Consider the following 25,109-nt stretch of genomic DNA (forward strand, 5'->3'; position numbering starts at 1 on the left):
ATAAAGCAATATGAACTTAATGACTTTAGTGAAATAAATATTAATGTTTCTCTTTTTTACTTGATCTTTTTATTCTGTTCTTTGAATTTTGTCTGCTTTTTGACAACCTCACTTATTCCTGGTCTGACCACCTTTTCCATCCTTTAGCAGGGAAAAACTGGCTATGTGGCTGCTACTGATAGTTTTCTGAAGGACCTTATCCTATTCTCTATCCACAAGTTTAGATTTAACTTTGGGATAGAAAGAAAGGAGCCTGAGTATTGTGTATGGAGGGAAAAAGATAGGGTGTTCCCATAGCACTAGGGCTGTGGCATCTAGCAGTGGAGAATGAGCACTACACAACTTCAGGGAGCACCATTCACACCCATTTTGATGTGAAAAGTGTCTTCTGGACTTGGGCATTTAATAGCACCCTGAGGAGGCATGGTGGTGCAATTGTAAGTGCTTGGCTGCTAACTGAAAGGTTGGCAGTTCAAACTCACTGAGAAGCTCTGAGGGAGAAAGACCTGACAATCTGCTCCTATAAAGACTACAGCTAAGAAAACCCTGTGGGGCAGTTCTGCTCTGTCACTTGGGGTCTCTGTGAGTTAGAATGGACTTAACGGCATCTAACAACAATAGATTTAAAAGAATTCAGAAGAACTCTTACTCTATCACACATACTCTCTTGAATTCTTTTAAATTTCATATCTCTCTTCTCTATGAGATCAGGGAAAATATCTTAATATGTATTCCCAGCAGCTGGCACAAGGTAAACAGTCAATAATTGTTATTAGAAAATATTTTAGGATTCTGTCTGAAAATTAATCCATTCATACTATGTTAATAGGCTAATTGGCTTGCCACATTTTCTCTGAGGAAATTAACTTTTAAAAACTCTTGTAATTTACATGTGAAAAATAATAATCAGATTATTAATAGTGAGGCATTCAACTTGAGAGGAAAAATGTGGATCATATCTTAGTTATTGATTCTCTGTTTTAATACTTATACCACTTGCAAATGATTTTTGTTAGGTACATTCTTATTCATTGGTTTTTCACTTATCAAATCACTAACCACAATGGGCCTAGGAAAGAGAATAAGTAACGTATCTATTGATGCTTAAGTTGTATTTTCTGAGGTTTCAAAAGTCTATGCTGTTCTTGTAGAACAGAAAATGTATATTATATATGTTAAAATGGTATTGTTTTATGTTCTTTATTTAGATTGTAGTCATGTTAAAGGTGTGTTTATACAAACATATAAATATCAAGTTTTATAAAAAAGTAGAAATATATATATTCATGTATATAATAGAACACATAGAGGGCACAGTTATGGAAACTTCTTAGACATATCCAGACACCTCGTGGGACTGAGTTACTCGACTTGAAGGCTAAGGACCATAGTCTTGGGGGATATCTAAGTCAATTGGCATAACATAGTTCATAAAGATAAGGTTTTACATCTTAGTTTAGCAAGTAGTGTTTGGGGTCTTAAAAGCTTGCAAGTAGCCATCTAAGATAAAACTATTAGTCTCTTCCCAGCTGGAGTGAAGGAAACCAAAGACTCAAGGGAGCTGTGAGTTCACAGGGCTAATGGTCCACATGAACCACAGCCTCCTCTAGCCTGATAACAAAAGAACTAGATGGTATCCGGCTACCATTACCTACTGCCCTGACCAGGGACACAATAGAAGGTCCTGGTTAGAATGGATGAAAAATGTGGAACAAAACTTAAATTCATTAAAAAAACAAAAAACAAAAACAGAGTTACTGGTCTGATAGAGACTGGAGGAACCTCCAAGACTATTGGCCTAAGACTTCTTTTTAACCTGGAATGGAAGCTGCTCCCGAAGATCCTTTCAGCCAAATAATAGATTGGCCTGTAAAATAATAACACTGGTGAGGAATGTGCTCCTTAGAACAGTCAACTGTCTGCCCAAAACAAAGACGAGAAGGCAAGGAGGGGCAGTGAAACTGGAAGGATGGAAATGGGGAAGGCGGAGTGGAAATGGAGAGAATGCTGACACATTGCCAGGATAGCAACCAGTGTCACAGAATAATTTGTGTATGAATTGTTGAATGGAAAACTAATTTACTCTGTAAACTTTCACCTAAATCAATAAAAATGTTAAAAAAAAAAATTTAAAAAAAAAAAGTAGAAATATAATCAGACGGGAGCCCTGGTTGCGCAGTGGTTAAGCCAAAAGGTCGGTAGTTCGAATCCAGCAGTGGCTCCTTGGAAACCCTATGGAGCAGTTCTTCTCTGTCTTATAGGGTCACTATGAGTTGGAATCTACTCCGTGGTAATGGGTTTTTGGGTTGGGTATAATCAGTTGACTTATGCTTATACTTAGACAAAATCCGTTAGACCTATGTAGTAATTTTAACCTCAGGCTTTGAAATTAGGTAATAGAATGAGAAAAAAAATTAGGAGATAAAGTTAGAACATTTAACTTCATTGCTGTCTACAACTTTTCAAAGGCATCAGTAGCCCTGTAAGTCAAAAATCTTGGTACTTGAAGATTGTGCCCTTAGAGGGGACCTACGTATAGCACCTTTGTAGAGAAGGCTTTCTGTCTTCTGAAGTAAATAGTAAACATTACCAGATCTTTTAGAACCTAAGCTCACATCCTTAATTTGAATACTTTTTGGATCTTAATTTTCATTGTTAGTGGAAAGTGATAGGGATGTAATTTGTGAAAATGACATCATATAGTATTAATAGAAGTTTTTGAGTAGATATGGATACATAGAGGTATAGGTATATAGTGATACAGATATATATTTCTAAAGTCTCCGAATAAGTGATTTCACAAAAAAAAAAACAGAAGAAAAAAGAATGATTTCCCATCATCTTATCCATACTTGTATTTGGTCAATAGTATGTTTCTGAATACATGAAGTTTCTTCAACTTTTCTGGCCATGCAGCGATGATAATTGAAAAAACAAATAAATAACGTATTTAGTTAATTAATAGCCTAATGGGAAGAGTAGGATCAAGTATGTGAAATTTGACGATTTCCTATTCTCTTGCCCCTAGGAGGGGCTTTGTTGGAAACCCGTTGCCATCAAGTCGATTCCGATTCATAGCGACCTGTATTTGTGGGAAGAAGGGGGCAATAACTCCTAAATGAGAGTAAAATCTTTAAGTGGATGATCAAAACTTAACACCTGCCGTTTTGTAGTACTGTTTTAAAATAAAGTGTGCCTCGTGTTTTTGTTGGTAGTGCTTTATTGGAAATACATGTTGTTGGCGGGGAGTGGGATTGGGCGATGGAGCATCAGATTTTTAAATCCTGGTCTGTTACTATGTAAATTACTTTAAACCTGCCGGTAATTGCCCTCATCTGAATGTGACTTTTTCTCCAAAGAATTTGCATTACTCTCATGTTCAGAAATTGGACGATAAATGCTGTGTTTTCAAATGAGAGCAATAATTCTTTTGTTATTAGTAAGCTCCTTGAGGGTTTTGTATTCTGTGTCACCTAGAGCAGTGATTTATACACCTGGAATAGTGATTTAGATAGAGAGGCTCTCAAAAAAATGTATTGAAATTGTTGATCTGTCTAGGTGATTTTTATAATCCATTCTAGATGTGAGATCTGAAAGAAGTGAGTTTTGCTCTTTCTTCAGACTATATATTAAATCATTATAATAGGAGATAGACTGCTTGTGTTGAGAAGATAGTCTCTACATGATACAGCTTAAGGATATTGTAAAAATTGTCATGCTGAGATATCTAGAGTTGTTTATTTGGACTGTGTCCTAAGTATTTTTTAATTTTTGGTAGAACGTTTATAGTAGAAGACAGAAATGCTTAGTTAGGGTAAGTGAAAATTTATCTTAAAATGTTTTCCACTGTGTGAACAAATGATCAGTTCCTGGTGAATGGGTATTTCTGTGTCAGCCAAATGTCACTATTTTGACCTTTTTTTTTTTTTTTTTTTTTGGTTAGTGTCAGAGTATGAAAATAAATATTATAGTTTTATTTCCTCCAAATTTTAATTATTACTCTTACAGATATTATTTTTTAGTTACTTGGTAATTTGTGAATGATTTTGTAATTCCTCTGGTTTTCTTATTGTATGAGAAAAATAATTGGACACATTCTTTAATAGTCATTGGATTTGACTTCACTATCGTGCTTATACTAGAAACTATTCTTACCTAATTTAGTAATAATTTCATCATAGCAACTTAATATCTCTTATAATTTTAATTGTTATCAAGAAGAATGACATCATTTAATTTGACTCAAAATGCAGAAAGATGGATGAATGACAAATTAATAATTTACCACCTTTGCATAATACTGAAGCATAGACTGTTAGAAGGATTGATGGCAGAAAAGGTTAACATATTTTAGGAGCTTTCATTAGCTTTACATTGTCATATGTTTGTGGTGCTGACTGAAATAGGCTTTGTAGGAGATCTCAGTCTAGGGAACTAATTACTTGTGCCGATTGCAGCACTGATGAATAGTTCTTCATTGTATCATTCCCCTGAAGACGAGGAGCAGCCTGTGATTCACGACTGCATCCTGGCTGATATTTGATAATAATTTTAACAGATAAATGTAGGTAGGCAGAATGATAAAGTGCCTATCCAAGCTCCACGACTATCAGAGCCATACACATAGCCATCTGTGTACCGCCTTTTCCTCTCTCGAACAATCACCTAAGGAGAATTTTCTGGTATTAATTGAGCTCAAACGACTGTTGTCTTTTGCCTGTATGTGTATACTGTGGGTATTTTTTATTTATTTTTAAATGGTACCTTAGTATTGGTGTTTATTTAAAATCTAGACAAATAAAATAATGAAGAAACATAGAATAAAAGAGCCTTTTTTCTTTTTTGAAGACTACAGCTCTTACACTGTTTTTCTATTTTGATTATATTGTATCTCCTTCTCGTGTATGATCAACATCAACAAAGGAAATCTTCGATATTCTGATTTTCTCTCTAACACTCAGAAAAGAGCATTGGGTTCCTGTTGCCTTTTAAAAATTTTCTTTGAATAGTATGTTTTTTGTTGCCTATGCTTTTATTAACCTGAGACATTTTTTAACTAACTAAAGTACTTATTTACAAATCTATTTTGAATCTTTAAAGAATCTTTAAAACATCAAAATAAGGGTAACTTTTACTTGTATATTTTGAACTGTCAGTTGGTCAAAATACTAATTTGTCAGAGCTGACAGGTACACAGTTTTATTAGCTCATGAAATACAAGATTTTATTTTGTATTAGTCATTCCTGTAGAAGTTTTGATTATGAATAAAATTTTTATTTCATTATTGAAACTTATGGGTTTTCATGCTGTATATTTTTAGTGAATAAAAAATATTCCTCAAAGATTTTTTTCATACTGGTGTTTTCCTTATAAAATATTTTCTAGCATGCTAGATCATGATTAGCTAACAGGAGAGAAAGTTGACATTTATATATTGCCACATATAAGATCTACATAATTGGGGAAAATATAGTAGAATTTAAATTGAGTGAACCCTTTTTTAAAAATACATTTCCAAAAGTATGCTTTCGGTATAGCAATTATTGCACATCATATAGCATGTAGGTTTAATTAAATATAAAAACAGACTACATAAAACAGAAATCCAATCTGATTTGCTTGAAAATAGATTGCTGTTTCACTCTACAGGAATGGTTTATTTAAAAACAGTAAATGGAGAAGAAATGCATTTTCTTGTGTTGTTCTAAGCCTCAGGGACTAAATGTAATGAATATTTTAAGAGATTATTTTAATTAAATTCCTGCACATCTAAACAGAGTAATATTTTATTATCACATACATAACCATGTAACTGAGATATTCATTAAAGTTAACACTTTCTGGACCAAGAATTCATGGTATGATTTACTGACCTTGTGCAAAAAGGCACAAATTAGGAAGAAAAATGAGGGGGGACAGACTTTGATTAATATAGGTAATGCTATACCATATTTATAATAGCCTTTTCCCTATTCTGGTTTATAAATGCAGCCACAGAGAAAAGTGCCCTGCTGAGGCTGAAATGAGGCTGAAATCAGAGCACATGCCACTAGAGTGTGGGGAAACTGATCACACTGTCAGCAATTCATTTCAAAATGATGTATTTAGTGCTCATTTCACCTTCCAAGAAAAAGGAAAAGGAGTTCCTTAGACTAGAAGGTGATATTGTTATTTTCAAGGACATACCTAAGTTAAAGATTGCAGAAACAGGGAGTGTGAGGTAGAGGAAGAATTAAGAGGAAGGGGAGGGTAAAAAAGGCAGAGCAAACAAGGCGAGCTTTATGCAGAAAATCAGTGCTGCCACGCTGTTTGATAATTGCTAACATATGTGGCTTCTCTGTTTCATTGTAGTCGTCCTCGTGAGTTCTGGCGCCTTGACTACTGGGAAGATGACTTGCGGCGCCGGCGACGATTTGTGCGTAACCCTCTAGGATCGACACATCCTGAAGCAACACTAAAAACAGCCGTAGAACATGGTCAGTGTATAAACCACTCCTTGCCAATAGCAGCAGGTACAGTACGTGGTAATGAAGAGCATAACTTCATTATTACAAGGCACTGCAAAATGGCCCAACACCATATTTCATAGTTATTCACCCTAGAAAGAAGACTTAAATTTTTTATAGTTAATGTAGGGTCCTATAAACTTACGGCATCCAGTGTGTTTATTTATTATGTCACACATGCCAAACTTAACATAGACCCTTTGTTTCAAAATAGAAAATATTTCTCCTTTTAAGTGACAAATTCAGCTCTGATAAAATTATTCTAGGAAGACTACCTTAAAACCACGAATATCAGAAAGACAGCATTTACAAATCAAATACGTTTCTAGGTTCTGTCGTGTATATGGTTTCCCCCACCATGGTATTTTAGCTAAGAGTATGAAGTGGGAGAGATGGTAATAAATGCCTACGTGCCTAGACACTTTCTCAGCCCTGATTTGTAGATGGTTGTGATAGATGACTTCAGAAAAAGACAATAGACGTTATTTTCATATGTTCCTGTTCTGCATCATCTTGTTATCAGAGCTCAACAAAACATTTTTCCTTTTTGATATAATGCATACCACTATGATTCACTTTTGGTAGAACTCTGATAAGCAAACTGGAAAAAACTGAATAGGTCCAGTGATTAGTCCTTTGGATTTGATACTGTACTTTCTTTGATCATGGAGTTTCATTTATTATTTTATGATTTTTGAAAGCCAATTAAGATATACTGATTGAGGGGGAGAAAGGCCCTCCCAATTTAAAAGTTACTTGGATTTTAGAGAGTATAAATTGGTTATTTTTTAATAAGGTAGGAAATAGTTTTAATTACCCATTTTTCTGGGTATTAGTTTACATATACAGGAGTTTATGGTTAAATTATAATATACAGTATACAAAATAAATGTGAAACACATTTAATAAGGATATTAAGAATTTAGATTAAAATCTGTAATCTTAGGTTTGGCCTCAGTCAGGCAGCTTAACCTCTTGCACTCAGCCTTAAAGAGCCATTTCTGGGAGAAAATGTCTACAATATGTCATCAGATATAACACCAAATGTGCCATCAGTCCTTTAAAATAAATGACCATACAGAGAATAGTCAATAACAAAGTGATCTAAAAGCAATAATAGTCCCAGGGCCCTACATCTTCAGCTATAGGAGGTGGAGAAGGAGCAATAAGATATAGAATTAATTAGGCCACTTTTGCTTTTAGGCTTCAGATTCTTTCTGTGTGATACGACTGTACTATAGATTTCAGAGTTATGTATTTTTTTCTTCACTTTTTTTCTTTTTGGTTAATGATCCTTACATTAAAAAAGTCTTCTTGTGTTTTTATCCTTTTAAGCCATATAGATGTTACCATGTGTACTTAAAATTTGAAATTTAATAATTAAATTTTATTTTCTAAGTTATCATTTAACGGTGAGTTTGTAGTTTTGAGGTCTACGCATAGCAATAAAAGTATTTTTGTAAACATTTTTCCTTTTATATCTGGAAAGGGAGGACTGCTTTTCTAAAATCTCACATAGGCAAACTGTTAATTCTTTATGTGGGAGATACATTAGTAACTGAATTTGAAATTTGTGGTGTAAATTTAATATAGAACTTACTAAAATGCATCCTTATCAAAAACAGCAAATTTAATCATTTTGGGAAATTGTAGGAGTCTTCATAATGAACAGATTATAATTTTATTATTGTTGGACTTTACCTTTTAAAATATTGTGTCAGTTTTTTAATGGTAAGAGTCTGCAATGGTGTTGGATAAAAAAGGTATTTATTAGCATTACTTACTATAATTTAAGACTTTTAAAATCCTGTATAAAAGCAGATTTCAATCTAATTAGTCTAAATAGTGATTGAGGGGTTAATATAATATTTGCTAGTTATCTATGTTTATTAGGCAGTTTTAAATCTAGAGAGTGAAACGAAGTTAAGCATTTTATGTGATTTCATCATATTTAATAATATTTTACACTAACCTTACAATGATTAATATTTAAAACAAATTATGAAAACTTAAAAACAAACATATCTGAAATATATATTTAAAAAACAAACTAACCAAATATGTAGGAGATGCTTTGAAGTGTTACTATTAAGGAAATATGTCATTTTTAATGTAACGTTTTTTGAAAAAAGATACACGCTCTAATGAATCATACATTGTATATATTTTATTTGAAAAAATAAGGAAATATTAGATAATTTCAGAACTGAACACATAGATTGTACTATGGTATCATTTGATGTCAGCATAATTTATGGTAATACATTCTGTAAGCAAAGAGCTTAGTTTTTAAATGTTTTATTAAATAAAGTATTTTGCAGTTGAAATATTCAGCTCTAATTCTCCGTTAATTTTAAATTTCTTCTTTAAATACTTTTTGGAACATTAAGAAAGCTAATCAGAATAAACTTATTTAGAATCATGTATGTGCAACAAAATAGTTAATATGATCAAAAAGTAGTTGAAATTACAGAATTTAACATAGATACTATATTTCAAAAATTTAAAATTGATGTTACTCAGGAGAGTTTGCCAGTTTTATATTGTTTTATGACTTCATCTTTTATAATTGGTTTAACTAAGGAGACAGGACATTTTAAAAATGCAGACTTTTGGAACATCATGAACTATATTATCATTATCAAAGGAAGACATCTAAATAGAGGTGCAGTTGGAGATTAGTTATGTATTATAGTAGTAAGAACCATCTTTTTTATAGATTGATTTGATTTGAAGGAAAGCTTCTGGTGTAAAGGTGGCAGAGTAAATACCTGAAGAGTGATGTTCTCTGTTCAGACGATCAATACCAGCCCCATGACTCTACTTCTGGCTACCTTCTAGTTAAAAACAAATTTTTTAATTCTGACAATTTAATTGCCCTTCCCAAGTTCACATTAACTTGCTTGGGGAAAAGAGCTCTAGGTAATTTTTCAAAAAGAGACCCTCCAAAGTGGTTATTTATAAAAGTCATGTTGTAATGGGAGATTTCTTTAACTTTGCAGAACTGAGTCATATTTTAAAATTAAAATTAATACTTCCCTCTTATGCTTAAATATTCTGTATGGAAATTAGCAGCAAGCAAAGGTGGATATTTAATTCTTGAGAGCATTTCTTTCCATTCTGTAGTTTTAAAATTTATTAGAAATTAGTTGTAATGATTCCTAACACTCTCCTAATGCACAGAGCCCAGTTTGTCAGTTATTTATGTCAGAACCTTCCAGATCTGGAAGGAACCTAAGGCTAAAGTCTAGTCCAACTTTATTCTTTACAAATAAGGAAACTGAGGACCAGAGGCTGTGCATAACTCATTGTAGATATGGGACTAAAGCCCAGCTTAATTGACTATTAGTCAGATTCTCGTGTCATTGTGCTATGCTGTCTTCTAAAATTCGTTGTTTAATGGGAATTTTATATTCAAATTAAAGCTGCATAAAATATGTTTTAAATGGTAGAAAGATTGGTTTTAATTCAAGAACAGTTTAGCAATAGCATTCTATTGAATTCAATAGAATGCCCAATGGAAATACATGAAGAGGATTTCACGTAATTTTAAAAGTATTTTGTAAGCATATGGAATGATATGAGTAACTCATCTGGTTTTCTAGGGATGATAGACCATGTAAAGATCCTAAATCATGCCAGTTGCTCATAACTTCAATAGTTCCAAATGCTAATGCTTTAGTAATCAATATATACTAGTTCTCTATCTAAAACTTTTGGGGAACCTATGATCAATAGGAGATGCACTTGTTCTCCTAATCATCCTTTGAAGTTTCACTAACATTTCTCAAGCATGTTTTCTTGACTTGCAACCTTGTGGAAATAACATAAACTATTAAGGGGAATTAATTAGATCAGCCCAAGAGTTGATTATAAGATGTTCTTTATATGTTCTGTGTAGAATACAGTTATGGTGTATGCTTCACATCACAGTAAGTGGATACCTATACTTATTTTATAAAAATTGGTTATTCTACTAGTAATCTTTAAAAAAAAAATCTAATTTTTAATGTACAAAGTTTTTTTTACTATAACATGGACTATTGATGATTCCAGCTCACTGGCTCAGTGAACATTAGAAAGGGAATTTATGTATCATAGGTGGAACAGGTTTTCTATGTTCTTTTTCTATTTTAGTTTTACTTACCTAGCCTGTGATGGATACATAAATCAACTTATGCCCAGAGCTAGCTCTAAGTTAGGGCCAAAGAATGTCAACGGCACATTTTGAGGAACAGCCTCTTTCTGGGCTCTCTCATTGCTCTTGGCCTCAGTGAATTAAAAGTCATGTTTCAAGGAAGCCATTTTTGATGAGTTTCTATAATTATCGTAGCAATTGCAGTTTATTTATTAAGTTATGATTAATATCAAACCAGGAAAAAAAAAAAGGTGATGTTAGATGAAGGCAGTCTGTTTAACAATAATATAAAAAATTTGAAGTTAAATTTTTAGTTGCAATTTTATTAGCCAGAAAATATCTGAATCAAGCTTTAAAATTGAACCAAAGTATGTTCTGACTTCATCCAATTAAACTTTTAGACTATTGTGGGATATACTCGTAGAAGATACCAAAATAGTTGATATTTGTTTATAGTAGTTGATTGAGTGAGTATAAGGGAAACGAAAGTTAAAAATATACTTTTCCCAGCACGTATAAATGTGATAATTATCTTTTATTTTATGCTTGGGACAGTTTTGTTCTAATTTTGAAAAAAAAAAAAAAGTTCTTTAGCAGAAAGCTATTAGACCACTGAGAATTGAACACCAGCCCATGTGGTGTGTATTAGAGTACTGTTGGTAATTTTACTGCTGCTAACTTAAAATCCTCAAGGGGGAGTTAATTACAGGAAAACCATTCTAAATATCAGTAAGCTGCATATTTTCCATGACAAGAGGTTTTTCTGTTGAGGTTGAACTATTCCAGAATCTGAGCTTGTGAAAATAAGTAAATAAATAAATTAAAGTGGGTGTTTGTATGCACAATACACCTAAAGTACTTTTTGAAATTTTTTTTGTAAAACTTTAATTCAAAAGTTATTGTATTTTAATATGAGCCAGCATAATGGAATATATTTAAAATTTTTAAAATTCTAGTTGGAATACATAAATAAAAATTGTATTTAGGTGGTCAAGTAAATGAATGAATATTTACTGAGGTGTTTTAAATCATTGTATATTGCCACTGGGTATTCTCTTTTTCTGTTAATGTTTGCAAATTAATGGCCTTTTTTTTTTTTCCTAAATAAGCTCGGGGTACTTCAGGACATGTGTGGCAATAATCAGAGAAGGCGAAGTACAAGGTGTTGAAGTTAGTTGTTTCTGACATTTTTGGCATATGCTTATGAAATTTAGGTTTAAAATAAATAGTTTTTTATTCTTTACATGTTTATTATAATTTTGATTTAACTTTTTAAAATGCACTATGGGAAACATAATTAGCAGACTAATTAGTAAATTATATATACATACATATACATCCATACACACACACATATATAATGTTTATTTTCATTTTTTTCTCTTTGCTTATACCAAAGAGGAAACCCTGGTGGCGTAGTGGTTAAGAGCTATGGCTGCTAACCAAAAGGTCGGCAGTTTGAATCCACCAGGCACTCCTTGGAAACCCTACGTCGCAGTTCTGCTCTGTCCGATAGGGTCACTATGAGTCAGAATTGACTCGAAGGTGAAAGGTTTGGTTGGTTTTTGGTTTTATATCAAAGGGCTAGTATGTTCACAGCATATAGTATGTTCACAGCATAGTGTCTGTTCTCAGCTCAGTGGTGAAGAGCCAAGATTCTAGCACCATACTGCCTGGATTTACACCCTGATTCCATTTCTCGCTAGTTGTATTACCTTGGGCAAGTTATGTAACCTCTTTGAGCCTGTTTACTCTTCTGAAAATTAGGAAGCAAGGTTTATAAAAATTAAATGAATTAGAGTATGTACATACTTTCAACACTCCCTGGCACATGGTAAGTGCTATATAAGATTAGCCCTTATTAATATTATTATTTCTTCTTTGAAGAAGAAATTTAAATCCAGGGAATGAAGACAATGTAACATACTGATTCTGCACTAAAATCTAACTGGCAATTGATAGTTTATTGTAATTTACTTTATAGGAAAATCTAGAAGATGGTACTTTCTTTTGTATTTCTCAGCCAGCATTTATGTGTAGTGAAGTTGATAGGAGGAGCCCTGGTGGTGCAGTGGTTAAGTGTTGGGCTGCTAACCAAAAGCTTGGCGGTTTGAACCCACCAGCGCTCCATGGGAGAAAGATGTGGCAGTCTGCTTCTGTAAAGATTTACAGCCTTGGAAACACTATAGGACAGTTTTGCTCTGTCCTATAGGGTTGCTATGAGCTGGAGAGCAATGGATTAGTTAAAGTTGATAGGAAATTGTTTGGGCTAAGGGCCGTGTTTCTGATTTCAGAATAAGGAAATATAAATACTTGAAATATAAACAGTGATATAAGAAGTTATACTGCTGTTTTCCTAAAAAAAATCAGTGGTTGATTGGTATATTTTATAGCTTTTTTTTGAAAAATTAGGTTTTCATTAGATACTTTAATCTTTTTTAAATATTTACTGAGATTTTCATATGTGTGCAGCACTATGTTGTATGCAGGAATTAAATAAGATTTTACTTATTCACAGAAGTTACTCTAAGCTAAATATAGAAAGAGTCTTTGCACAGCTTTCTTATTTAATGTAAAGTCTCAGTGTTCCTTAAGTAGTGCCATAAGTACTGTATATAAGTGGTTTACATGGTAAATTCACACTAAATATGATAAAAAATAGCTTTTTTAACCTTTAACATTATCCATACTATACCTGTTAAACGCGAACAATCATTGATTTGCCAAGTTAACCAGATAACACATGTGCAGTTTGTTTAACTATTTAGAATAAATTGTGTAGATAAAGATTAGTCATGTTACTGTAAACCGACTGCCTTTTCCTTTCTGGGGCTTGGGCCTTATTCCTAGGCCAAAACTGCAGGGGAGCAAACAGCCTAGCTATCTGATTTCCATATCAATAGCTGCTGCCTGCCTGGATCAGGTGCGTTACCTGTGGGATTTTCCTAGCTGGAAACCAGGAATGTCAGTGGTGTAAAGAAGATTCTGAACTTTCCCTTTTAAAAATAAGGTTAGGAAAAGACACACGCACACACACCCAGGCCTTAAAAAATCACAATCCAGAAATTAGTATCAGCGTTTACTCTTCTTAAGGAGAAGGTGGCTCAACTCCTGTCACCCTGCAGGGATATGAGTCCTGGAAGTCAGAATTTTGAGTTCCATTGTTTTCTTCTTTCATCTGCCCCTCTGCTCTCCTTTCTCGTCACATTGTTGGCCATAGGTGCTCCGCAGAGTATCTCCGTCATGCCCAGTCCTGGTGTGTTCTCTTCCTTTTCTCCCTCTGTCAGCCTCCGCCTTGCCCTAGTGCCTGAGAGCCTAGCGCTGCTGCTTTCCCCAGGCTTCTCCAGTGCAGGCTGATGCCTCTCATCCTGGGCTTTCTGTTATGTTTACCCCCGGGGTGCCGTAGCCCTTTAGCTTAAACACTTGGAGGAGGTAGTGTTTGAGCCTCCAGTTTCCACACAGCCTTACTCGTGGATATTTGTATAAGGGCCAAGGCGGGTGGGATGGTGAAGATGTGGGGGAGGGCGATGTGGAGGAAGGACGGAGGATGGAGTAAAGGCGAAGAGAACGCAGCTTCGGAGCTGCTGTGGCGTTATTAGTGTCAGGCAGGGCTTCCTGTCAGACAGGGCTTCAGTATCTGGCCTTCAATCCTCATTGGCTGTGAACCTCTCTCAGCTTTGACCCATCTTACCTCTGGATTCTCTTCTCTAGCCACTCCCTAGCCCTTCGAAAATGTTTTTCAGTATAATAGTATTCGCAGAAATGAATCAGTAGTCCTCATTTTTCAGTGTTAGATAAGCATTGTTTCAAAACCTAGGTTTTGATTTCTTTTACTAACTGATTTCCAAAAAAGTGCTGCTTTTGAACCCCTTCCTGCCCTAACTATAAGTAAATAAATGGTTCCGTGAGCAGTGAGGGGTCAGATTTAATGTGATTAGGGTGCTTGTTCAGGGTAACATTAGACTAGGCTTGGGGAATCGAGTTTGTCGCAGTGAGCCTGTGTGCCATTGCAGTCACTTTCCGCACCGTGGATGAGTCTCTGTGAATAAATGATTGATCACCTTTACCACCTACCCTTACTTCAGCCCCCTGCCCTTTGCCAGAGTGCTCTTCCCAGAGCTGACGGACAGCTTTGTTTCCTTTTCATTTCAGCTGCGGATGAAGATATCCTTGCTAAGGGAAAACAGTCCATCAAGAGTCAGGCTTTAGGAAATCAGAACTCAGAAAACGAGATCCTCTTGGAAGGTGACGACGATACTCTGTCATCCGTGGATGAGAAAGATATAGAGAATCTTACCGGTAAATTCACTGCTTGTGCAGATATTTCAGCCAGCTCTGGGACAATAAGCATCTAATTACTTACTTTTTCAGCTGTGACCGCTAGGACTACCAGCCATACACCCACAATTACATTAATTAAAGATTGTTTTTGTTCTACCATTTTCCCCCTCACCTTCAACACTGTGTCCCCATTATTTTTTGATGCTGTAAATCGGAATCGACTTGACAGCAGTGGGTTTGGTTTTTCTGGTATTCAGTCACCTTACCCTCCTCATTTTATTGTTTTTGTTTTATGATTAATTTTCACTGAAAAAGGGAAAAGTTTAAAAGCAGCAACAACAAAACAATTGCTTATACATCCCATGGGGTTACCAATTCACTATAAAACGAGGGCTAGAAGTGAAAATTCTGCCAGTTATTTTGTAAATAATGCTTGGAGGCAGATCTACTATTTGCTTTGGTATATAAGTCTCAGTAAACCTGCTGCATGTACGTTTAACTCTCCCAAAAATCAATTCCAAGAATGCTGTGGCTCTTCATGGAATTCACATATTTTATGTGATGTAGGAATTTTGATTTGCACTCTGCAGATTTTCAGTTTTACTTCCCTTATGGGAAAAATTTTCGTTTAGCCTGAAATTTTAGTCATTCATTAAATGGCTTTTTTTTTTTCCAATGCCTATTGCTTTGTCCCTCAAGGAGAAAAGTCTGAAAGATTCTACAGTAATTTCTATTGGTGAAAAATTATATAATATTCCATTTTAATAATTTTAATTTGAGAGAAAAAGCATTAGAAATCGTTTACTTGGCCATACATTTGCAACTTGTGATACCATATAAAAACAGAAGATGGTATCTCGGCTGATGACTGTAATCCTCTCTGTAAAGTAAAATAAAATTAACTGGAGCATATTGTTAAGGGATTTAGGGTTAGTAGCAGAGGGTAAGGTGGATACTACTGTTCTCTAGTCTTTTCCTTCAAGTCCATTTATCTATTTTCTCCTCCTCTATTTTGCTTCTTCTTGCTACTAGTAATACATTCATACAGTAATAGAGGTGAAAGGAGAGTTTAATTATATAATCTTGACAATGGCAATAGGATTAAGAAGTAATCCACACTAATAAAGTGGTGTGGGTTAGAAATGAAGTGGAAATTGTCAGGGGTCTTCTGTAGGACCTAGACTGCCCTAGCTCCTGCAGCTGTCTGCTTACCCTGTAATTGAATGTCTGAGAGTGATTGAAAAAATGTTATTTCTTCTCAGGATTACATGCTAATGTACAGAGGGCAAAGGGAGACAGCAAAAGAACACATAGCTGCTTATTTCATCCATTTATAGGGATGAGCTTTGGGAAATCATGGCTGTTCTGCAGCTATCTGCTGCCCATCTGCAAACACAATGCATTTGTACATTGGGAATAGAGGGCAAAACCTGCTCTGATCTCCACAGAGCATCTCTTCTATTGTCCTACTGGCACACATTAAGATTGATGTGAGATTAAGGACCGCCACCCTTCTAACAATCGATGGAAATGTCAATTCATCTGAATTTTGAGACATGTATTCACCCATTGATTACCTGAATAGGTGTACCTTGTTTATAGGCACTATATTAATTCAGAACTGTAAGTGCCAATCTTCTCTTTTGCTATTTTCCTCCCTTATGGGATTTGTACAATGAAGAATTGGCATGAGGTTTGAAATTCTTACTGTATCTCTACATTAATATATGTTATAAAATTATTTTTAGTCCTTGTTTTAGATTTATATCTAATATTCTTTATGCTGTTCTATCTTTAGTGAATCTATTGTTTTCAGTAGCAGTCTGATTTGTCTCTTTGATAAGCCCTGTGGAGATTTGATTATTCCAATAAAAATTCATTCACTTGGAAACACACCCTCCAGCTGTTTACTCCCAGAGTCCCTGAACTACACTAATATTAGATTTGTAAGCATTGAACAATATTTAACAGTAGAAAAGAAGGCTTAGAAAAGAAGTATTTTTACCAGTCTTTCATGAGGTGAAGTTATTATGGAAGAGGTTTTGTGTCAACCTGGCACAAGACATTTGTATCAGAGAATATGGCTTAACATTTCCCACTTCACCAACAAGCTAGTGATCTTTTTGTAGTCACGCCTCAGCCAAACTCTAAGCTAACCTTTGGCCTTGGGAGCCTGTTGAGGCTTCCTGCTCCTGGATGTTGTTCCATGTTGTTTGATAGCCTGAGGCTTGTTTTCTAAATGGAATGTGGATGGACTTATTTAGGCAGAGCCACCTTCTTATCCAGAGACTAACACCAAAGCTTTGCAGACTCCCTGTAAAATAATTACATCCTAGTTTACTGTGATCATTAACTGTATATTATAAATCTACCATGAGAATCCTGACTTTTCAGGGGAAGATTTTGTGTGGCTCAGATATGTAAGTGTAGTAGGAGTTGGCAAGCAAGTTGGTACTAGAGGTGAGAATTAAAAAATTAAATAGAATCTCTGGTTGAATCTATTCGATTTTTGAGAAGTGTCATTCCAACTTGTGTGGCTTGTCTTTTTCTTTTGGCAGGTCCTGTTAGCTTGAGCACACCAGCTCAGCTTGTGGCCCCCTCTGTTGTAATAAAGGGCACTCTTTCTGTCACCTCCTCTGAACTCTATTTTGAGGTAGATGAAGAGGATCCTAACTTCAAGAACATCGACCCTAAGGTGAGGAGATGAGGAGGGGGTTTCATTTTTATGAAATTGTCTTTCTTACGGTGGAATGGTTGGCCACTGTTGGGTGGGATTGGCATTGGTAAAATCTGGCAGATTTAGTTTGAATTTCTTGCTGGATTTCCTCCGCTTGTATGCAAGATGGCTTTTTTTTTTTTTTTTTTTTTTTTTAAGCTTATGATTCCCTTACCAGCTAGTTAGATTATTGAAGTTCATTTAGATTCAAAAACAATTTCCACTTATTTGCATTTATCATTAGCTGATTCGAGGTGGATAAAAAACCTTAGGGGACATCATCTATAAATATATTTTGCCTCAAAGGATCCAAGCTACAAAATTCAGTGAGATTGAGAGTGAAATTATTTTGTTTAGCCTTTATGTTTTCTGGATATAATACCAATATATCACCCTCCTTGCTTTGTCTCCATGACTTACTGCTCTGTTGCGCTCGCACGTATGTTTTGTGTGTGTGAGATACCTCTGTTCCCCATTACCTATTGTAGATTTTACAAGGCACTGCATAATTTCCTATTCTTAAATGAAAATGTAATTTCCCCTTTAAAATGTATTTCTGATTACCTTTCAGACCGTGGCAACTTTATTTTTACTAAGAAATGCTTGTGGCACAGCTATAAAGCCAAAATTAGGTTTATTTCAAGAAAGTGAATGGTAGAATTTCTTCAGAGAAGCAACAGTCTCTTAAACGAGCAAAAGAGGAAAGCTGTAGAAACAGAAGTTGTTTGAAAAATTGGAATAATTTACTTATAGACTGATAGCTCACACACACATACATTCTGAGTTTATTGGTAGAAGGTTCTTTGATTTTTTGATTGTACGTAAGTTATTAAATCTTAATGATTTGGAAGTATTTCAAAGTAGCTCTTGATGAAAATGTTGTAATTTTATTAAACACCTTGCAAACAAACATCATGTTTTATGCATGTTTCCAGCGCTTTGTTTCAATATTGCTGCCTTTATTAAGACAGGATTTGATAAACTGTGTGACAGGAAGGCTATGATGGAACTATTTTGAGGTTGATAATTCATCTAATCTGATGTAGAAAAACTTTATACTAGTTCTGAATTTACTTACATCAATTAGTAAAATTTTCTACTTTGTTACATGGCTGAAATGTCTAACAATGTATTTTAGTTTCTTTAGGAGAAGAAGGTAACCAACATTACTTAAACTCTCATTTCTGGTAGTTTTTGAGTTTAAGAGAGGCTAAGGTAATTTAGGATATTTTATTATGCTTTTGGACACACATGGCTTAATAATCTAAAATCTGATTTAATTTAAAGATGTCTCATGAATTGTTCTCAAAATTAGAACCTCTGCTAGTCTTTGAGGTTAGGCTCTTTGAAGTTATTTGCTCCTTTGGGTGAAGTTATAACTTTTATATCTCTCTGATCTTATTCTGTGCAGCATCATTAAAATTTTTTTTCCCTGTTGCTTGTGAAATACCAGATCTTTAAGCCTAATCATAGCAGCTGTCTTGTACCATTACAATCTGCCTAACACTCCAGAAATCAAAACTCCTGCTAATTTATATTTTTAAAGAAATTTCAGCTTATTATTTGAAGAGTTTTTTTTTTAATTTTGTATAGACGTTTAGTGCTTTATGTATTTTGTAAATGAGGAAATTTGTTTTTTTTTTCCTTTGTTAGTGGTATTTGCATTAAATTAAATAAAGAAGAAAAGAGATACTGACTTTGGGGGATTTTTGTTTCTTTGCGGCATTGTCAAGACTTAAAAACTTTTTCTGGTAGGGAGATTTGTGTCTATTGTAAATTTGTAGCTAATGTTGTAAATGCTTTTGTGAGTTAAAAAAAAGGTAATTTTAAGATACTATTTTTATCTTTTAAACTGAACACTCTACCCGTAGATCATTTTCTTTGTAAATATAAGCATCTACTGATTGCTTTGGAAATGCTGTTAAGAATCAAAACATTTTCCCCAGAGAGTAAACGTGTTTTTGTTACTTAAAAATAATTAGTATATTTGTCTGAACCACTTAGTATTATGGTGAGCTTATTCTTCACCTATAGGCTGAGAGACCAGAAAAATAGATGTAAGTAATATAGCTTGAAAGAATAGAGATTATTCAGAATGGATAAGGTCAAAGTTTATGTTTCTACCACAGAACTTATTTTACCGGGGGATGGTAGTCTTACAACTTAAGCCAGTTCTGTCTAGTGAACCAGGTTTCAGAGCCTGAGTAGCTTCCTTGTTTTTCATCCATCTCTGAAGCTCATCTCTTACGTACCTGCTTCCCCACTCAAACTTCTTCCTCTGATCTTTAAAATTGCTTTTCAGAACGTTTTTTTCTATACTTCTCATTAATGGATTTTCTCAAATTTAGAAACCGGACTAATTTCAAAGAATACATTTTAAATATTATAGGGTAACATCTGACATATATTCTGTACCTGTGCCTCATCATCAGCATTTTTAATGGCATATATAGTTGCCTCCAATGTGGAAAAGACAAAACGGTTGATTTGGGATGTTCTTAATGTTACTAACTATTGAATTTTCTAATCAGTTATTTACTTGCATTAGAAAGAAACCTTTGTTAAAGCTGAAATCAGTGCATTGGGTTGTCATCTCAATAAAGCAGAAAGGGAAGGAAGGTATTTTTTCTTATTTGCAAATTCGTGGAACAGCAATTTTTCTTTGGTCATAAAAATGATATAAACATTTTTTGTTTGAATTGCATATAAGCAGTTTCAGAATAATTCTTGAAATTTGATAAACATGATCATAGTTAAGGGATTTATAATTAACCCATTTTAAAATTGAAGTAATTAAAAAATCTAGTTTGTTCATAATCCTCACCAAATGAGGGGTAGGAGTATTCTGCAGTAACTATTTCATTGTTTTGTTGGTGTGGGTGTCTTAAGTTTTTATCATTCAAAGCTTGAATAGCACAAATGGCTAAAAGTAAAGTATCAACTATTTCAAAAAAGATCCATAAATATTTCCTTTGCCTTTCAGACACAGATTGAATTTTTTAGACTTATGGCATAAGAAATCAAATCTCTTAATTTTTAATGTGAAATAGTTTTTCTCTTTCAAAAGTTGGATAGAAATATGTTCTTTCATACTATTTTCTTTTTGCAAGTGTGAAATACTACTTTTAATCTTAAAACCCACCAAACAAATATATATTATAGTTGGTTAAAATTAATATTTTCTCTTTTCTAAGGATGTTGGTGGGAAATTGTATGGTTGAATCCACAAAATGGACTGTATTTGTAAATTTTCCAAATTAGAGTTTAAATAAAAGCTTCTTGCATTCAGTTCAAGTTCAACATCTCTTTATTGTAGATTATAACCCTGTGATCTCACCTGCCTTCCAGTAAGAACAATCCACAAAACAATGTAAAGTTAAAGTCATTTTTTTATTACTGTTTTCAACAAGACTGGTTAAGGTGAGGGTAGAGGTGCAATAGAGGGATGGGCACAATCTGACATTGGCACTGAGATACATTAAACATCAGTAAAACTGCTTTTAAAGAGAAATTTTACATATAGTTAAATAATTTTTTTCACTTGGTGACAACATTCAGGCAACCAAAAACAAGATGAAAGGAGAGAGAGCGCACGAGAGAACGAACGAAGAGAGAAAAGAAGGAAAAGGGTGAAAACTATTATACATTGATTTGAAAATGTACCTTGGATTTCATTTTGTGGTGGTAAAACCCGATCGCTTCTTTTGTGTGACCTTTTAAATTCACATTGTTTGGAAGAGAACGATTACTTTTGTGCAAGAATGTGATACATTTTTGTTTGTTCGTTTGCCCTCGTTTTGTTTGCTTGTTAATTAACGAAGCTCTTCTGCCTGGTTCCTGTTTCTTTCAGGTGGCTTACATAAAAGTTTGTGTGCGGAGTTCTGCTGTTTGTCGCCGAGTTGTGTGTATTGTGTGTATGCGAGAGGGCGCCGGTTTGTGTCGCTTTTCAAGCAGCCCCGAGAACCCTATAGTTTGTCCAGGCTTTTGGGATTAGTGAGAATCTCCCTGGCCAACCTCCAGGTCTGCTTGGCAGCGCTCTCCAGGGCCGAATGGGGCTTGCCCTGAAAGAGGTCGAGGTTGGGCAGAAAGTAGTGAGGGCAGCGGCGGCACTGCAGGCAGGAGATGAGCTGCAGCAAGATGCCATTGAGCCGGTCGCCGAGGCACGCCTCGTCCCAGTCCGTTTCCCGCGGGTGTTTCTCGCACTCGTACAGCAGCAGCGTCTTCATGTGGTAATTATTGAGTGGCTGGCCGGGCAGCTCCAGGTGGCGGTCCCTCAGCGTCTTCAGCACCGAGAGACACTTGTTTCGGCAGCCGCCCATCAGCAGGCGGTTCTCCGCTTCCCCGAATTGTAGCACCCAGGCGTCGCTCTCCGCCGAGCTCTGCTTGCCTGTCAGCGAGTAGCACTCCTTCGAGAGCAAGTTGAATCCCTCGGCCTTGACCTCCGCCACCCGGTTGGGGCCGGGCCAGGGGATGTGGGGCATAGGCCACTGCGCCGCGCTGCGAGGCCAGATCCCGGTGCACTTGAACGCCGGAGTGATTTGCACCACGTAGCGCTCGCGGATACGTAACTTGACCTCACTGGTATCGGCGATCATCTTAACCACATCCCGATAGCTGCACTTGTCCACCGCCTGTGCCACCAGCGTCTGGAAACGCGAGCGGATCTTGCGCGCCGAGAGGTATCCGGAGGCTGTGATGAACTCGACCCAGAGAGACATGCTCCGCTTCCGCCCATCGCTCAGTTTGAGCACCGCGCAGCCGGGCAGCGAGCCGTCGTCAACGAAGTTGAAGACGCCCATCTGGTTTAGGTAGAGCACCACCTCGAATTCGGTGGGCGAGATGACCTCGAGCCCCTCGTAGCGGGCATCGATCTCGCTCAGAGAGCTGATGAAGCGAGGCTCCTGCACCTCCACTTCCTTTAGCACGTCCGAGACCACCTTACAGACTTCTCGGATGGTCTTGGCAATGGCCGCCTTGCGCGCCTGGCAGCGCTCGGTGTAGTATTTATTGAGCTGGTAAACCAGCTTGGCCTGAGCGGCAATCATGTTGGGGCACAGGTCCGGGCTGTACACCGGCGTCTCGCAATACGTTGAGGGATCCAAGGCTCACGCACGGGTGGTGGCCCTGTGGCTTGCAGAAGAGGCGGTGCGCTCCCCCTATGCCCCACTTTCACTCTTGCTTTCCACCTGGTTGACCCGCCAACGCTGTTGCCGGCTCACTCTTTCGAAAGCGTTTTTCTTCTCCAGAAAGTAACACAAAATATGATCTCCGGCTGAGACTTTTTGTTTTCTCCTGATATGTTAAATGAGGATGATGGTGTGCGACAGAAGAAGGGTAAAAAAAAATTTTTTAAATAAAAAGAGAAAAAAATTCAGGTTACCAGGGGGTTGGGCTTAGATCCCTGCATTTGTTGAAAAGAGATTGCCCAGAAATCTGAAAAGGAGGTCTCTTAAGTGCCAAAGTAAATTTAAAGATAAAAGCGAAACATTTCAGTGGTTCATTCTTAAACTTCTCCCCCACATTAGTTTGACTTCACTCTGCGTAGGTGAGTGCCGCCTTCCTCACCCTCCCCCAAATGAAAGGTGAAGGTTGTAATTAATGTCCTGAGAGTTGCGAAGTGCAACCCAGTCCCGCGGCACACTCAGAGGTTGCAGGCGCCCTGTGCTCTCAGCGTGTTGGTCTCGTCTCTTGGGCGGGGGGGGGTCGTGTTGTCGCGGCGTTCCTCTTTTCCTACTGGAGGCGTTGTCTGGACTGGGTTTGTTTGTAGTGGGTTCTTCTTGTCATTCTCTAGGTGCACACCTCAGGAAGTTGTTTGATATTCATTTCTGCTTCGTAATTATAATTTTGGCCCTCACAAAATCTGCTTTAATGTGACGAAGTCGTTGCTTGCGTTGCATCTGGGTTGTTACAACGATTCAGGGTTTTCTTCTCCTCCCCTTTAGGTTGCCTGTACAGATTCCACTGTCTGAGTCGTCTTTCCCTCCTCCCCTGCAACTCTTTCTCTCCCTCTTTCCCTTCAACCTCAATCTCTCTCTCTGTCTTGCTGTTTCCTGGAGTTATTTAGTTTATGAATGGTCTCAGGGCCATCATGAGGGAGGTGGAGCTTCAGTTCCTACAATCGCTATCCGAGCTGTCAGTGCTTTAGCCAATCCCAGAGAGAAGACAGGCACGCTTGGCGGACGGTAGCAGTCACCGCTGCACATGATAAAGAAAGGAGGTAAAGAGAGAAGAAAATAAGAGGAGATAGTACAAGCCAAATGCCCGCACACATTTCACAGCCTCCTCTTCTTTATCCTCCTCTCTTATCAATTGCAAGGAAGAAAAAGAAAGTCTATATAGATGAGACTTTCTTGGAGATAGCTGGAAAAACCAGGAAGTGTAGTTCAGAAAGGTTCACTTTTTTTAGTAATCTATCAAGATTGTAAGGAAGAGGCACAGACTTTAACAAAAATTACTTTGGCGTGAAGGCAAGTGGGAGAAGGAAAGGGAATCTTGGAAAGGACCCAGGATTTCTCCTTCTGCAAAGTGTTCTTTCCCTTTCCCTCTTCTCCCATTGTTGCCTAGAGCCAGAGTGATTGCTGTGTATGTGTACCAGTGGGGGGTGGAGTGGATATAGAATGAGGGTTTATGACCATAAATCTCCTTTCAGTAATTTCGATATGCTGTTGAAAAAAGGGGCGGGGCAAAAATAGTTCAAGAGCCTTGTTTGATAATTATTTCAAAACTAAGATTCAGATATATTTAATGCCATTATTTTATTGTTACCAGAACTAACTAGTTACTAGAGGGAAAACATTTCTGATTAAGTTGTGAGGAATGGTGTAAATTTATATACGGTAGAATTTGGTAGGATATACTTTTAAATTACATTAAGCCATTAAAATTGTTTAAACAAAATAAAAATGAACGGAAGCAAATATGAATCTGAGTTAAAGTTTTCTTTAAATATTAATGTTGTAAATTTAATTTTGCATATATTCTCAGGTAATACAGAGTTTCAGGTATAAAATTATTTTATTTTCATAATTGACTCTTGCTCTTAAAAGACTTTACTGCTGCAAAAATCTATAACTACCCTGTTATTGATTACACAGATGGCTTCCCTCCCGTGGCATTTCGATGAAACTTATGCGTGTGCGTTTAGTATGTTCATTATCCGTACTAGCTGTACACATTGTAGCCTTTGGGTATTTTAATATTTAGGGTTTGTGTTTGAATTTAAGGTGACAGATTCTGAGTCTTTTTTCTAAGACACATCAGCAGATAGGATTAATTTTAATTTGATTTCAGGGGTAATCTTCCAGCCTTGGAGTATGAGATAAGAATTAAGAATCTGTGAAGCCGTTTCAGCAAAGACTTCGTTTTGCAAAACCCCATCGTGCGTCTTTGGAAAGATTTGAGGGCTTGGCTTGCCCTCTTAAAGCCTGACCAGGTGAACCTGAAATCAATTGTGTAGGGAAAGTTAAT

The 25,109-nt window shown here is 36.2% G+C and overlaps 2 protein-coding genes across 7 annotated transcripts in view; one reads left to right on the plus strand and one right to left on the minus strand.

Annotated features, from left to right (window-relative positions):
* LRBA (LPS responsive beige-like anchor protein) overlaps positions 1 to 25,109 on the plus strand; it is an 840,314-nt gene that overhangs the window by 479,436 nt on the left and 335,769 nt on the right. For all 6 annotated transcript variants that reach the window (XM_023733554.1, XM_023733553.1, XM_023733556.1 and 3 more), the window contains 3 exons: positions 6,353 to 6,477; positions 14,798 to 14,944; positions 17,485 to 17,621. In XM_023733554.1, the coding sequence (XP_023589322.1) occupies positions 6,353 to 6,477; positions 14,798 to 14,944; positions 17,485 to 17,621 (409 nt within the window). The remainder of the gene's footprint in view (positions 1 to 6,352; positions 6,478 to 14,797; positions 14,945 to 17,484; positions 17,622 to 25,109) is intronic.
* MAB21L2 (mab-21 like 2) lies at positions 18,248 to 23,281 on the minus strand. The gene has a single exon (XM_023733559.1). The coding sequence runs from the start codon at positions 22,685 to 22,687 to the stop codon at positions 21,608 to 21,610; it is 1,080 nt and encodes a 359-aa protein (XP_023589327.1). The 5' UTR covers positions 22,688 to 23,281; the 3' UTR covers positions 18,248 to 21,607.

This window comes from Trichechus manatus, unplaced genomic scaffold (assembly GCF_000243295.1).
Source record: "Trichechus manatus latirostris isolate Lorelei unplaced genomic scaffold, TriManLat1.0 scaffold00059, whole genome shotgun sequence".
Taxonomy (NCBI): domain Eukaryota; kingdom Metazoa; phylum Chordata; class Mammalia; order Sirenia; family Trichechidae; genus Trichechus; species Trichechus manatus.

Excerpts from the sequence above, each read along its gene's own strand:
- MAB21L2 (XM_023733559.1), bottom strand. The coding sequence starts at position 22,687 with ATGATTGCCGCTCAGGCCAAGCTGGTTTACCAGCTCAATAAATACTAC.